Source organism: Etheostoma cragini, chromosome 16, assembly GCF_013103735.1.
Source record: "Etheostoma cragini isolate CJK2018 chromosome 16, CSU_Ecrag_1.0, whole genome shotgun sequence".
Lineage (NCBI taxonomy): Eukaryota > Metazoa > Chordata > Actinopteri > Perciformes > Percidae > Etheostoma > Etheostoma cragini.
Window position 1 is genome coordinate 13,338,854 of NC_048422.1, and position 12,362 is coordinate 13,351,215.

The 12,362-nt window shown below is 41.5% G+C and overlaps 2 protein-coding genes across 4 annotated transcripts in view; one reads left to right on the forward strand and one right to left on the reverse strand.

The window, feature by feature from the left end:
• Nucleotides 1-3,542, reverse strand: part of LOC117959411 (calsenilin-like) — a 13,307-nt gene extending 9,765 nt beyond the window's left edge. For all 3 annotated transcript variants that reach the window (XM_034896548.1, XM_034896546.1, XM_034896547.1), the window contains exons 1-3: nucleotides 3,310-3,542; nucleotides 3,069-3,159; nucleotides 788-962 (exon numbers count right to left, since the gene is read on the reverse strand). In XM_034896548.1, coding sequence (XP_034752439.1) covers nucleotides 788-962; nucleotides 3,069-3,074 — 181 coding nt within the window. In that variant the 5' untranslated portion in view covers nucleotides 3,075-3,159; nucleotides 3,310-3,542. The remainder of the gene's footprint in view (nucleotides 1-787; nucleotides 963-3,068; nucleotides 3,160-3,309) is intronic.
• A 3,853-nt stretch (nucleotides 3,543-7,395) lies between these two features.
• Nucleotides 7,396-11,304, forward strand: trim69 (tripartite motif containing 69). The gene is made up of 6 exons (XM_034896536.1): nucleotides 7,396-8,362; nucleotides 8,687-8,782; nucleotides 9,055-9,288; nucleotides 9,970-9,992; nucleotides 10,076-10,191; nucleotides 10,320-11,304. Exons 1-6 carry the CDS (start codon nucleotides 7,733-7,735, stop codon nucleotides 10,862-10,864), a joined length of 1,644 nt encoding a protein of 547 aa, XP_034752427.1. The 5' UTR covers nucleotides 7,396-7,732; the 3' UTR covers nucleotides 10,865-11,304.
• The last annotated feature ends 1,058 nt before the right edge of the window (nucleotides 11,305-12,362 follow it).

The following is a 12,362-nucleotide window of genomic DNA, read 5'->3' on the forward strand; positions in this document are numbered from 1 at the left end:
CACACACTAAGGCTGTAATCTCCCAGTCGACTAGTCGATTTATTGGTCGATACATTCTGGCTCGACCAAAATTCTGATTGGTCAATTTTTTGCCGTGTTAATTTCATAAGGTGGAAGCATAAAGCGTTACAGGTGGGAAGCTCTTATTGCTAATGGGGATGTTTTTAGAGCAACTACGGTAGCGTTCCCCAGACCCCCCCAGACCCCGCTTGATATTAAGCCTCTACCATCCAAACGCAAAAATAATAGGCCTATCACAGAAAGGAATTGTCAACTTTATTGCTCAGGATATGAGGCCCATTGCTGTTGTGGGGGGCTGAGGTTTTAAGAACTTGTTCATATGCAGCGCCAGCACGCCACACCACACCCTCTCCGTGTGAGGACATGCACGGAGCGCTGATGCAGCGCTGTAAGAGCCGACAGACAAGTGTCATTTCAGTGCAAAATAATTAGGTCAAAAACAATTTGACATACTGCACATAGCTTACAAGGACAAGTATTGCGGGACAGTACAGTTAATTAATCTAAATTTTTTTTCCCCGCCCCAGTCAATTTTTAGTCGAAATTTCATGACTTTAGTCGACCAAGATTTTCTTTGGTTGATTACAGCCCTAATATATAGGCCTACTGTACATATATACATTAGAGATTGGGTAGATGCTTTCAAATTTACTACGGTCTCTCCCTCGTGCTTTGCTTTGAGTCCCACTTCCCCTGCTGTCACACACAATCATGCACATATTCAATGCACTGGGTTGTTGTTGTTAGCCTGGTGGTGTGCGTGTACCTGGCCCTTGTTGGGTGGTGCTGGCGATAATCCACTTGACGAGACAACAATTCATCAAAGATTTACGTGTGAGCCGTGGTTTCTGCCATTTGGAGCTGTCTGTTTCTCCACCCGGGTTTGGATCTTTCCCGTTGGCATCAGGCAGCAGGCCGCCATCCACTGCCTTCCCATCCACCTGAGAAAGACAGAAAAGGGGAGATATACCTTATGGTTACAGAAAGCAGAAGGTTCTTAAAACTTAATGTAAGATCCTGTAACATCAATCCCGTAAATGCACTTTAGGAAGAGCAAGTTACATACTGATGTAAAGGTTCGGAACTGGCAAGCTAGATCTGCTTTCATGTGACGATATGATATTTTGATGACAAAATGTAAAAAGTCTCATGTGACAGCTGGACCGGCAGCAGGAGTTACATTCAGACATCCAGCCAGCTGGTGAGTATGGATGAACAGATTTAAACCTGAGTAATCAATACGTCAATACTCAAATGCTGCGGTTGCACCTCCTTTTTGCGTTCTTTCGGACTATTTGCACCTACATGCTATATTGCATCAAGCTTATTTTAACATTGCAGGTTAGAAAAGAATCAATCTTTGCATGTATTATACAAATTAATAGAAATTAAAGATATTTTAAATGTGCTTAGTTTCCAGAAAAAAGAAAAAGAAGAAAGAATTGGGAAAAATCTAATATTCTTGTAACATGAGCACTTATAGAATAGGGACGTGTAAGCCCGTTTCCAGATATTTCACCACACAATATCTTCTCATCTCACACTGGATGCACACACTCAGTGTTTGTATATTCTGTTAAATATTTCAGTGATAACAAAGCTTGAGATTTATTTGGTTAATTTAAATAGCACAACGGATCTACTGTAAAATAATCCTAAAATGATCTGTGAGGCTTTTTTGTTTTCATTTTGGAAATTTTGTTTTCCAGGGTTTTTCAGTCCCATACAGTATGCGTTGAGTCACTGTCAGTGTGATTGTAGACTATACTGTTCTTCCTTCCTTTTGTCTTTTTCTTATTTATAGCCAGTTTGATATAATATAATATAATATGTATATTTAAGTGTTTTGTCTTTTCTGAAGGGTTTTCTTTTTCTCTGTAAGTAGTTTACTTGCTTGTGTTGTGATAAATGACCTTAATGGGTTGTAATGTAAAGAGTTTGTATAGGAAATAGATAAAACTACTGGGGTGCTGCTGTCCCCTCGGCCCACTTTTTGAATATGAAAGGATGCCAAAGCATCCAGCATCAAGAATGTCATTCAATAATTCACACTTCTTAAAACTGCATCAATAAAAGATCAGAGTTGGCTGAAAGGGACTGGTGCAGTGAAGGATGACTACGAGTGGTCTGATGAATGATTGACCCTCCAAAATAACACACACACACACACACACAAGCAAACTATAAAAAATTGAGTCAAGTAAAATGACCTGTGACATACTTAGATTTTCTGTGACACCATGTTGAGAAACTGGTCTAAAAGATCTGAAGAGGAAGGGGATCTTGGGTCTAAACATCCACAGAGCTGCATTATTCAAAGGACTAAAGCAATGTGTGCCGAGTAGTGAGATGCTCCCTGTGATCACCTAAGTCATCATAAACACTGGGGGCGATCATCCTCCACTGATCATCACAAACGTTGCAAGATTGTTTCTTCTGGCACAGTTGCAAAATAGGCAGTTGATAGCTAATTCAGTTAAACATAGTTCGCTTCCTGCTGCACGCACAGACAAACATGACTATTTCCCACCTGTGATGCTTTTACTTTTTGCCAAATGGCTAAGAAGTTTTGGCCTGAAGTTATTGTTATTATTATAATGAAACGGTATTCAGGAAAACACTGAATATTGTATTACAGTAGTATCTGCATTGAGGCTAGCTTCACATTGTGCATGTGCCCTTTATTCAAAGTTTGAAATCACCAATTTACTCACGTACTGTACTTAAGTCGAGTACTTGTAGTTTACTTAAGTACTTAATTTACTGTAAGGCCACTGTTATACTTCCACTTCAAAACATTTCAGATGAAAATGTGGATTAAAAGTACAAGATATACTTATATGGCATAGAAAGTGGTTCAAGTTAACCAGCCAACATAAACTATAATAATATAATGTTCAGTTGTGTGTTAAGACTTTAATAAGACAAATACCGGTATACTAAGTTAGCTACAAAATACTCTACAAGCACATAAATTAATATTACCATTATGGTTCTGCATGCTAGTATATCCAAGCAATAAGTCAATTAAAGCATGTTAATTGTACCTGCATTGCGTCTGGATGTGTGTTGCTGTTTTGCCGAATAGATCGCTGCAATCCTCCTTTGCTGTCTTGCTTTGAATGTCCCTGAAGTGATCTGCAGCAGCATGCAGAAAGGCAGAGAGAAAAGTGGTATTTGAAGGAGGAGCAGAGCTGCTCCGAATGCTGAGCTCACACTGAGCTGAGTATAAACATTATAAAAGACCAATCATCACAGCTACAGATTAACAAACTCGAAAGCTCAAACCTAAAGAGTCAGAGGATCAAAGCATGATTCAGGCAGGGATCTGCAGGAGAGTCGTGATCCTCAACAGTTGCAGTGAGAGCATCAAAAGGCTGAGCTGCTCCCAGCGGGTGAAGAGGAGGCAAACAATTTATAGAGCGACAGAAGGAGTGAAGTGTGGATGAGGTGTTCACATCGTGATTCATATTATAAGAAGTGTCAGACTTAATATAATCTGCAGCGATGGTGTGTGGGTCCAAACTCAGACAGACGCTAACAGTGTGACTCTCTGAGGAAATTAAAAAGGAATGCTGTTTCATACTCACATACTGTCCAAACTAATTTAATGATTTCATACAGTAGCTCGATGTGCTTGCTGATAATAATAGCAGGAGGTGTATTAGATTTACCCCCCCCCCCCCCCCCCCCCCCCCCCCCCCCCCCCCCCCCCCCCCCCCCCCCCCCCCCCCCCCCCCCCCTCCCTGTACCAACGGATCAGACAACCTTGCAGGCTGCTTTCTCAACAATTTCTTACTTTTATCCAGTTTGTTTCTGGGAGACAAACTGTGAAATGTGTCACTTTTTTCTTGCTGACATATCAAAATGTAAAAAAAGAAAAGAAAGAAAAGAAAATCTTAATTAACAAAGTCTTTTTTACAGTTTAATTTTTTAGAAACATTTTAGTTATTTCACTGCTTCAAAATATCATATATATTATATATATATCATCAATATTACAATACGTGTTGTGTGGCGATCTCCCTAATACATGAGGGTGACCTTGGGTGGTTTGTCAGTTGGTTGGTTCTTTCCATTGTTCTCAAACTACAGAAAACAACAGAACTACCCATCAACATTGAATAAACAGGCTGCATGTAGATTTATAATGTACTAAAAACCACAGTCAAAATGGCAGAATGCTGCAACAGTCCTTTCATTTGACTTTGAAATGTGACAATATAGCCCAGTTTGAGCACACGTTGTACTGTGCACCTGCTTGTGTCCGTGGTTTCACATTATCTTGGAAGGTAAACGAATACGAGTTCAGGAAGCTTCTGTGCCTGAAGTATGCTCTGACATTGCCTCGGCATCTGCTCAGGGTCATTAGACAATTAATCATTTTACTCAATGATGGTGCTAAAGTAAATGTCGGGGGATCATCAAGGTCATTTTAGCCGTGCCACTAGCAAGGCTAAAAAAGTATAAAGCAACAAGTAAATTCAAATTGAAATTAGATAATTAAATTTACATATAATTTGATTGAGATAGTATTAGAGAGTTAAGATATAAAAGAGAACATACTGAGAATATTATCTTTATCACTAGAACCACCATCATTCCAACTTGAAAAATTCAATATTCTTCACTGTCTGTCTTTGTGCTTCTTATCTTCGTACAGGTCACTCACTCCTGCATACACTGAGGCTATTTTTAGCTTTTAAGTTCAACCTTGGGGTTTTATTGAGTGTGTGTGTGTATCAGATGTGCCTTGTGTGTGAGTGTGTGTGTGTGTGTGTCTTTAGTTTTCTCTCTGTCCTCATAAATGTTAAATTTGCCACAAACACTCATATGCATGGCTGCATAGATTTGTGCACATGTTCTCTCTTTGTCTCTAGAGGTGCCACAACTAGCCACTGCTTCTCATCCTTTTTATGATAAGATACACAAACATAGCCTAGAAATGTAACATTGCAACATATTAATGGGTTAAATTATATAGTGTTCCTGTAATGGGGCAGATGAGGATAAACAGACTCACAGCAAAGAGGATATTTCCCAAAATGTCCAAACAGAAATCAAAATTATGGAAGAAGCGGATTAAAATCTCCACAGCTATCCCAATAAACAAATACTGTGTTATGTTTTTAAAAATCTGACTTTGGCAAGAGATCTCTATAAGAGTAACATATGAATAAGACTAAGAGTCTACTGCAGTAGACTGTTTTTGCAGAGTGTTTACAGTAGTGTTTTTGCAGTCTGAGTTTTAGGGGTTTAGTGCACAACCCCACTCGCTTGCAGTTATGAAGCAAGAAATGAAATTGTTTTCTACACTTGATGCAATACTATAACAACTTCACTTACCCTCGGCTGCACCCCACTTAAATCCTTCCTGACCCATGAGGTTTACAGGAATTGTAATGTTACGCTTAATTAACTCAACAATCCTAATCTGTGTCCTGTGTTAATTATGTGTGTGCAGCTCTGAACAGCTCTAAACATGGTCATTTTATCAAGGACCACCGAAGGTTAGTTGAAGTTAATTACACTGTGTGCCATCAGTGGACTTTATTCTCCCACTAAAACCTCAGTTCATGTGGAATCCAGCAGACAAAAGTTTCATATCATATCTTCTCTTTCTTCTTGCATATATTTTCCAGTCATCGCATATCATAACTAATGCAACAAATCCACCACATCTGACCTGATTTGTTTCAGGGTGGTTGGATTGGATAGTCCGACATGTGTTCTTATGTTATAATTTACACTTCCATATGTAATAAGTACATGCTGTGTAAACAAAAGCTTGTGCAGGAGAGGTAAGAAGCAACGTATTGAAAAGACCTGGGAAACTCAAGGTAAGACAAACAAAATGACATATAACAAAACAAATAATAAGGGAGAAAAAGAGTTAGCCAGTTTGATTGTTGTCATTGTCAATCATCCCAATCATAGGTGGAGCGGGAGCAGTGTCTTTGTTTGTGGCATTAGAAAACATGCCCACAATTGTTGCACAATTTAAATATGTAAAATCTTTTGTGATTGTGGAACAAGTGGGACATGTTGCTCTACATGGATTCATACCTGCACAACAGCTCCAGCAGCTCGGAGAGCATCTGAGTTCAAAGATGCAATCGTCCTGGTGGGCCACTAAACCACAGGGAGAGCAGACAGAGGTGGCTACTACTGGATACATTAATGCTGTCAGACATGCCTCATTTCTCCAAAGATTTATTTGCACCTGCTTCCTCACACGCAGCTTCATCAGCTGCATCACTCTGTCTGCCTGGTCACGGTCTTTGCCTTACACTGTAGGTCTGTGAGAAACAACCTTGATAGTGATTCTCAATTGCTTTACATTATCTACAACTTGTGCACTCATCTGTTTCCTCCTTGCTTTCTGAGCCCAAGGGCCTCTCTGCAAGTAGAGCTACATTTTTATAAGTAATTACTGATTTAATGTTTACCTGCTCTACGTAACGTTGTACCACATGTTTGTTTTTTAATTTTTGAGGAATTAGCACTTCAGCGTACTTCTTGTGTTTTTACTTTAACTTTACTGCATTTTGTAAATTTACAGGTTGATTAACAGGTATTTTAAGAGTTTTCACTCACTAACTATATTGTACTGTGTGAGCGTTCATCTTATTTTTATTTTCAGTTTGGACACCAGATGTCACCCTTGTCCATGTCAAGTTAGCTGCTAAGCGGCTCGCTGTCCCCGGCTTTTCAGGGATACAAGTTCTCTGTTCAACAAGAGACTCAAAACATCTAAATACACTCCACACACCAGATAAGATGTTAATTATTCTATATTTGTGTATCTCCCTCTCTCACACACACTCAGCGCTTTAGCGGGATTAGCTTGCCTGTTGTACCACACTGTAATATTTACATGCTGATGTGTGCCAGGGTTCTTTTGCTTTGTAGCAAGTCACAAGAAGACACTTGAAGTCTGTTTACTGAAACTCTCGTTTACTGGACAGATGTTCCAGCCCTCAGGGATCAGGCTGTAAATATCTGTTACGATAACTGGACGATGGGAAAAGAAACTCCCAGTACTTGTGTTTGCCCATGGTGGAGCTTTCTACCTCCAAGACCTTTTTCTTTCTCTATGTTAATCCTTAATGATCTTGTTAACACTTCAGCTACAATGATAACTTACTTGGCAGAGAGCATTACCATAAAAAATAGACAGGAAATATGTTACTGCTCACAGAGTTCTTGTTGGTCTCTCTCAGTCCCAAACACTTTGGCAGGCACGCACGTGCGCACACACACACATACACACACACACACACACACACACACACACACACACACACACACACACACACACACACACACACACACACACACATACACACACAGGATTTACATTTTTCTGTAGTTACTCGACAGCAGATTAAGAGTTTGTCAAAGCAGTATTTCTTGCACTTACTGGGCAGACTTCACTGAAGAAAAATGGCAAGGATAGATTATCCATGGTCCGCCTCAGTTTCCTGAATAAGATGTGACGTCTGGAAGGAGAAGGGGGGGCCCTTTGAGATCCCCTTGCTATCTGCTGATGATGTGAAAGGCTGTGGCTGCTTCAGCACCACCCACTTCATTTCCCCACAATCAACAGGAAGACCGGAGGCCAGAGAAAGCAGCCACACTCTGCAGGAGAGGAAGGACGTGGAGGTCCAGCTCTGCACTCAGAACAAAAGAAAACAATCAAGGCAAAGGAATGAGTAAGAATCAGAAAGAAGTGAAGAAAATCCAGACAGTGTATCTGCAGAACCTGGAAAAACTAAATCAGGGGATAAAGCCAGACAAGAAAAGTTGGAAATCAAAGGAAGAAGACTTTGCTGCAGCAATGGAAAAGCTGCGACAGCCTCCCATAGCTGGAAAAGTAACCAAAAGCTCAGCACACAGAATCAGCAGAGATCTTACCTGCTCCATCTGCTTGGATCTTTTCAAGCAGCCGGTGTCCTTGCCCTGTGATCACACCTTTTGCCAGGGGTGCATTGAGGGCTACTGGACCGGCCCCCGGGGGCCCATTCAGGGAGGCACAGGCTCCTGCCCTCAGTGCAGGAAGGTGTACCCCGGGCAAAGCTACAGGCCCAACCGCATCGTTGCCAACATAGTAGAGAGCTACTGTCAGGGTCTGGAGGAGAGCGGGACTGGACCTCGCCTGGCAGATGTAGGCGTAACAGAGAGGGTTCCTGCTCCGGTCCCACGCTGCAGCAGACACAGAGAGGAGCTGAAGCTTTACTGTGAGGAGGACCAGGAGCTGGTGTGTCTGGTGTGTGGCCTCTCCCAGGAGCACAGGAATCATACCATGGTGTGTGTACAGGAGGCTGAACAGAAGTACAGGGTGAGTTAAGCTTTGTTTTATGAAGTTTAAATGATTTCTGTTTACTTTCAAATTGTCTACACAATAGGATGCATCTCACTTCTTACTGCATAGTGCAGTATACATGGTCACTGTAATGGTGGAAACTTTCTTTTACTACATCTGATTTTTAAATTACATCACTGCAAGTGATAATCTAATTTTCATGTTTAACTTTAAAAAAACTGTATCTATGTATTGTTTTTGCCCCAAAACAACTAGTAAACGCAGATGTGACACTGTATCAAAAATGTGAAGCGGGCCGCCAGGTCAGTATGCAATGATGTTGTGTCTCTGTCCTGTCAGGCGTCTCTGAACAGCTCCATGGATTCCCTTAAAGTTGAGCTTAACACAGCGCTGCAGTGCGACAGAGAAGCTGAGGACGAGGTTAAAAAGCTCAAGGTGAGAGGAAACGCTTCCAAAACACACACAATCTACATAATGGGCACACTGCAAATACTACTGGACTATGGATGTCCACTTTGACTCATTTAATGTCTTAAAATCTGACCGGAAAGGAACGGATATTTCTGCAAAAATGTGACAATGTCTCTTATTTTGAGTGTTACAGTTAAAAGAGCAAGGCATGGCATAGATTTCATGTTTGCAGCTTTGTGAAAAGACTGTAAGTGATTTCTCCAAGTGACAGAGTCCATCATCTTCGACCTACTTAGGAGCACACCGCTGACCTGAAGCAACGCATTGAAGCCCAGTTCAGCGACCTGCACCAGTTCCTGTACCAGGAGGAGAAGCTGCTGCAGGTGAAGCTGAAGACGGAGGAGCGCAGAGAGCTGATCCGACTGGACGAGCACAAGGCCCTGCTGTGTGTAGAGATCTCTCGTCTGCAGAGAGCCGTCCACGAGATAGAGGACAAACTAAAAGAGCAGGACCCCTTCACTCTGCTACGGGTAATTTCAGCACATATCCACTTCATACACAAAAAATACAGTCCATCTGGAGGTTTTCACAGCATGATGAGTCAGCTTTGGGGATGATTAAGGCGATGTATGCCGAGCTGTTGATTTCAAACTTCAAATTCCAGTTGTTTCAAGAACTGTTCACATCCCAATGAAACAAGACAAAGTGGAGATGTAAAATGTGAGCTGAAAGTTAGTTTAATGTATCATTCTGTCATGTATTTCCGTGCCAAAACAGGCACAAACATTCAAGACTTGACTGAGCAGGGTGTGACCATTTTGGCTATCCTGTTTAAGTTCGTGCACTATTCCTAAAGACCACAAACATGTTGAGCATGTCAGTTTGAATTCATTTTAAGAGTACCTTTTTACATATACTGATAAAAATGTTAACACTGTAGCTAGTTTTATAATAACAAAAGACTTGTGCAGTGAGTGGAGACAGGATGTAGGCCAGTGATCTCACTCGTTTATCTGGAGGATAAGTAGTTTAGCTCAGGCACAAGGCCACGGCTGCGGGACTTTCCCCCGGCCACAGGGAGATCCCACAGGGTGGGATAGCGTGAGCTCAGACATTGATGTCATGTGGAAAAAGCTTTCTCGTCTTTCAGATACAACAAAACTAATCACCCGTCTCTCTTATCCTTTGTTTATTCCTGTTTCTTGTTTCAGAGCATCAAAGTCCTGCTCCAGAGGTGAGTGTGGAAAACCATTTGTCCCGGATGGACCTTGTTTTTCTTCTCTTCCCTTACTCTTCTGACATTACTTTTGTTGGCAGGCCTTCACTGAAGTTTGAGAAACCCACTTTTACACCGCCCAGTCTGTGCGAGGGTCGGTTTGCGGGGCCCCTGCAGTACAGAGTGTGGAAATCGATGAAAGGAAGCATTTATCCAGGTACTTTAAGTAACACTTTGACCCTATCTTACTTTGAAAATGTAAACTGCAAGCACAGAATTACACACAATGTGTTGTCAAAGAATCCTTTCATTTATTTTGTAATGTTATACTTTTCCTGTTTTTAGTTCCAGCAGCCATCACATTTAACTCCAGCACAGCCAACCCTTGGCTCAGTCTGACCTCCTCCCTCACCTGTGTTCGCTACCAGACCTTTAACCACACCGTGCAGGACAACCCCTCCAGGTTCAACGCTGCCCTGTCACTGCTTGGAAGCCAGGGATTCACCCATGGGCGCCACTACTGGGAGATTGAAGTCTACAGCAGCACAGTCTGGACTGTGGGGGTGGCCCGGGAGTCAGTACCTAGAAAGGGAGTCATCAAAGCCCTCCCAGCCAACGGCTTCTGGACTCTGTCCCTTTCTTATGGGATACAGTACATGGCTGGCACTTCACCCCCAACAGTCCTGTCTCTGGAGGAGCCCCTGGCCAGGATCGGAGTGTACCTGGATTACAAGAGGGGCCTGGTGTCCTTTTACAACGCAGAGTGCATGATTCACCTCTACACCTTTAGGGAGACCTTCACTGAGACGCTGTACCCTTACTTCAACTTGGGCTTTCTGGATAAAGTGCATGAAAATGAGCCTCTCAAAGTTTTCTTACCAAAAATTTAGAAGCCTGTGACAAAAATACAACTGAAAGGGGAACACAAGGGTGAAAGGTTACCAAACATGTAAAAATGTACTTTCTACTGTACAGAATTAGAGTGGCAGATTTCTAATTTTCCAATGTACATTAGATATTAGAATAGTTATCTGTCCCATGATAACAGATGTATGACAGGCCCTGTCAAACAAACAAAAGTAAACATTCAGCGTTGCTCACCAAAACGCATTGTGCATTCTTGAGGTCTAATAGACCAACAAGTGCATTTCCTTACCATAAAAAAAAATTGCAAATTCCAGCATTGTTCACACCTACAAGGCTTGCTAGCTTGAAGTCTTCTTCTTCTGTAATTTACTGGCGCATTGCAGCATGTCTTGGTGTGTTACCGCCACCTGTTGATCAGTAGAACCTGTGTGCCACTATTGGTAGGATTGTGTGCATCCCAAAATAGGGATTACTTCTGTAACACATTGTTCAGTTTGTTTGTTGACTGGATCTACAGCCAAGCATTTCATTTCAGAGAAGCTGTGCTTCAGTGACGAATGTGAAACTGTCTATTTACCTTTCTATTGTGGTGCACTAATATTTTAATGTTTCAATTATTTTTCTTGTGCATGATAAACTATTACATTCAATAAATATATACTATCACTCTATACTGTGCATTTTTTGACATGTTGGAAAAAATGTATATTATGTTTTAGTTGATGATCTGGTGTCACACTAATGGTGTATTCGGTGCACTCAATGTCCATGGAAGATGATTCGAACAGGTAGCAGAACAATAATAAGACCTGTAAAAGCAACTTGAATTGTAAGAATTTTTCATGTGAACAGTGGTTTTAATTTTGGATCTTCAAGTTGTTGTGCTTGGTGTCTTCACTGTACCAACTGTTTGCCCTTGCTGACCCAAAAGCTGATGTGTATAAGGGGCACCCGATATCACACTGAATTATATGGATAACATTTTAATAAAGAGCATTTCTTCCAACTTTTTTCCAAAGTGACTTATTCCAACATAAAAATAAATAGAATATCCTTGTTTGATTACATATGGTAAATGCTCAAGCATTATTGGCGTTTTTCCACTGCATGGTACCCACTCAACTTGTCTCAACTCTACTCGCCTTTTTTGGTTTTCCAACACAAAAAGAGTCCCTGGTACCAGCTAACAGGTACTTTTTTTAGTACTACCTCAGTCCAGGTTCCAAGCAAGCTGAGGCAATACCCAAAGGTGATGTGAAAACCTGCAGACTACTGATTGGTCGGAGAATATTGTCACTATTCACTGTGTCATCATTGCTAGCAAAAGACGGGGGTGTCCTGAACAAACCCGCCGTGTCTAAATAGTTTAGTCAGCGTTTTTTTTTTTTTTTTTGCTGCCTCCAGCTCCACATGCCGAAAATCAAAAACAACACACCTTTGATGTTCTGAGTGTGTTTGTGGCGTTAGGTCATGGCAACTTTTGCTATGACAACCAGCCACGGCTCGCCTCACCCATGAGGC

Excerpts from the sequence above, each read along its gene's own strand:
- trim69 (XM_034896536.1), top strand. The coding sequence starts at position 7,733 with ATGAGTAAGAATCAGAAAGAAGTGAAGAAAATCCAGACAGTGTATCTG. Across the intron at positions 8,363-8,686 it reads AGGCTGAACAGAAGTACAGG|GCGTCTCTGAACAGCTCCAT; the intron begins GTGAGTTAAGCT and ends CTGTCCTGTCAG. Across the intron at positions 10,192-10,319 it reads GAAAGGAAGCATTTATCCAG|TTCCAGCAGCCATCACATTT; the intron begins GTACTTTAAGTA and ends TCCTGTTTTTAG.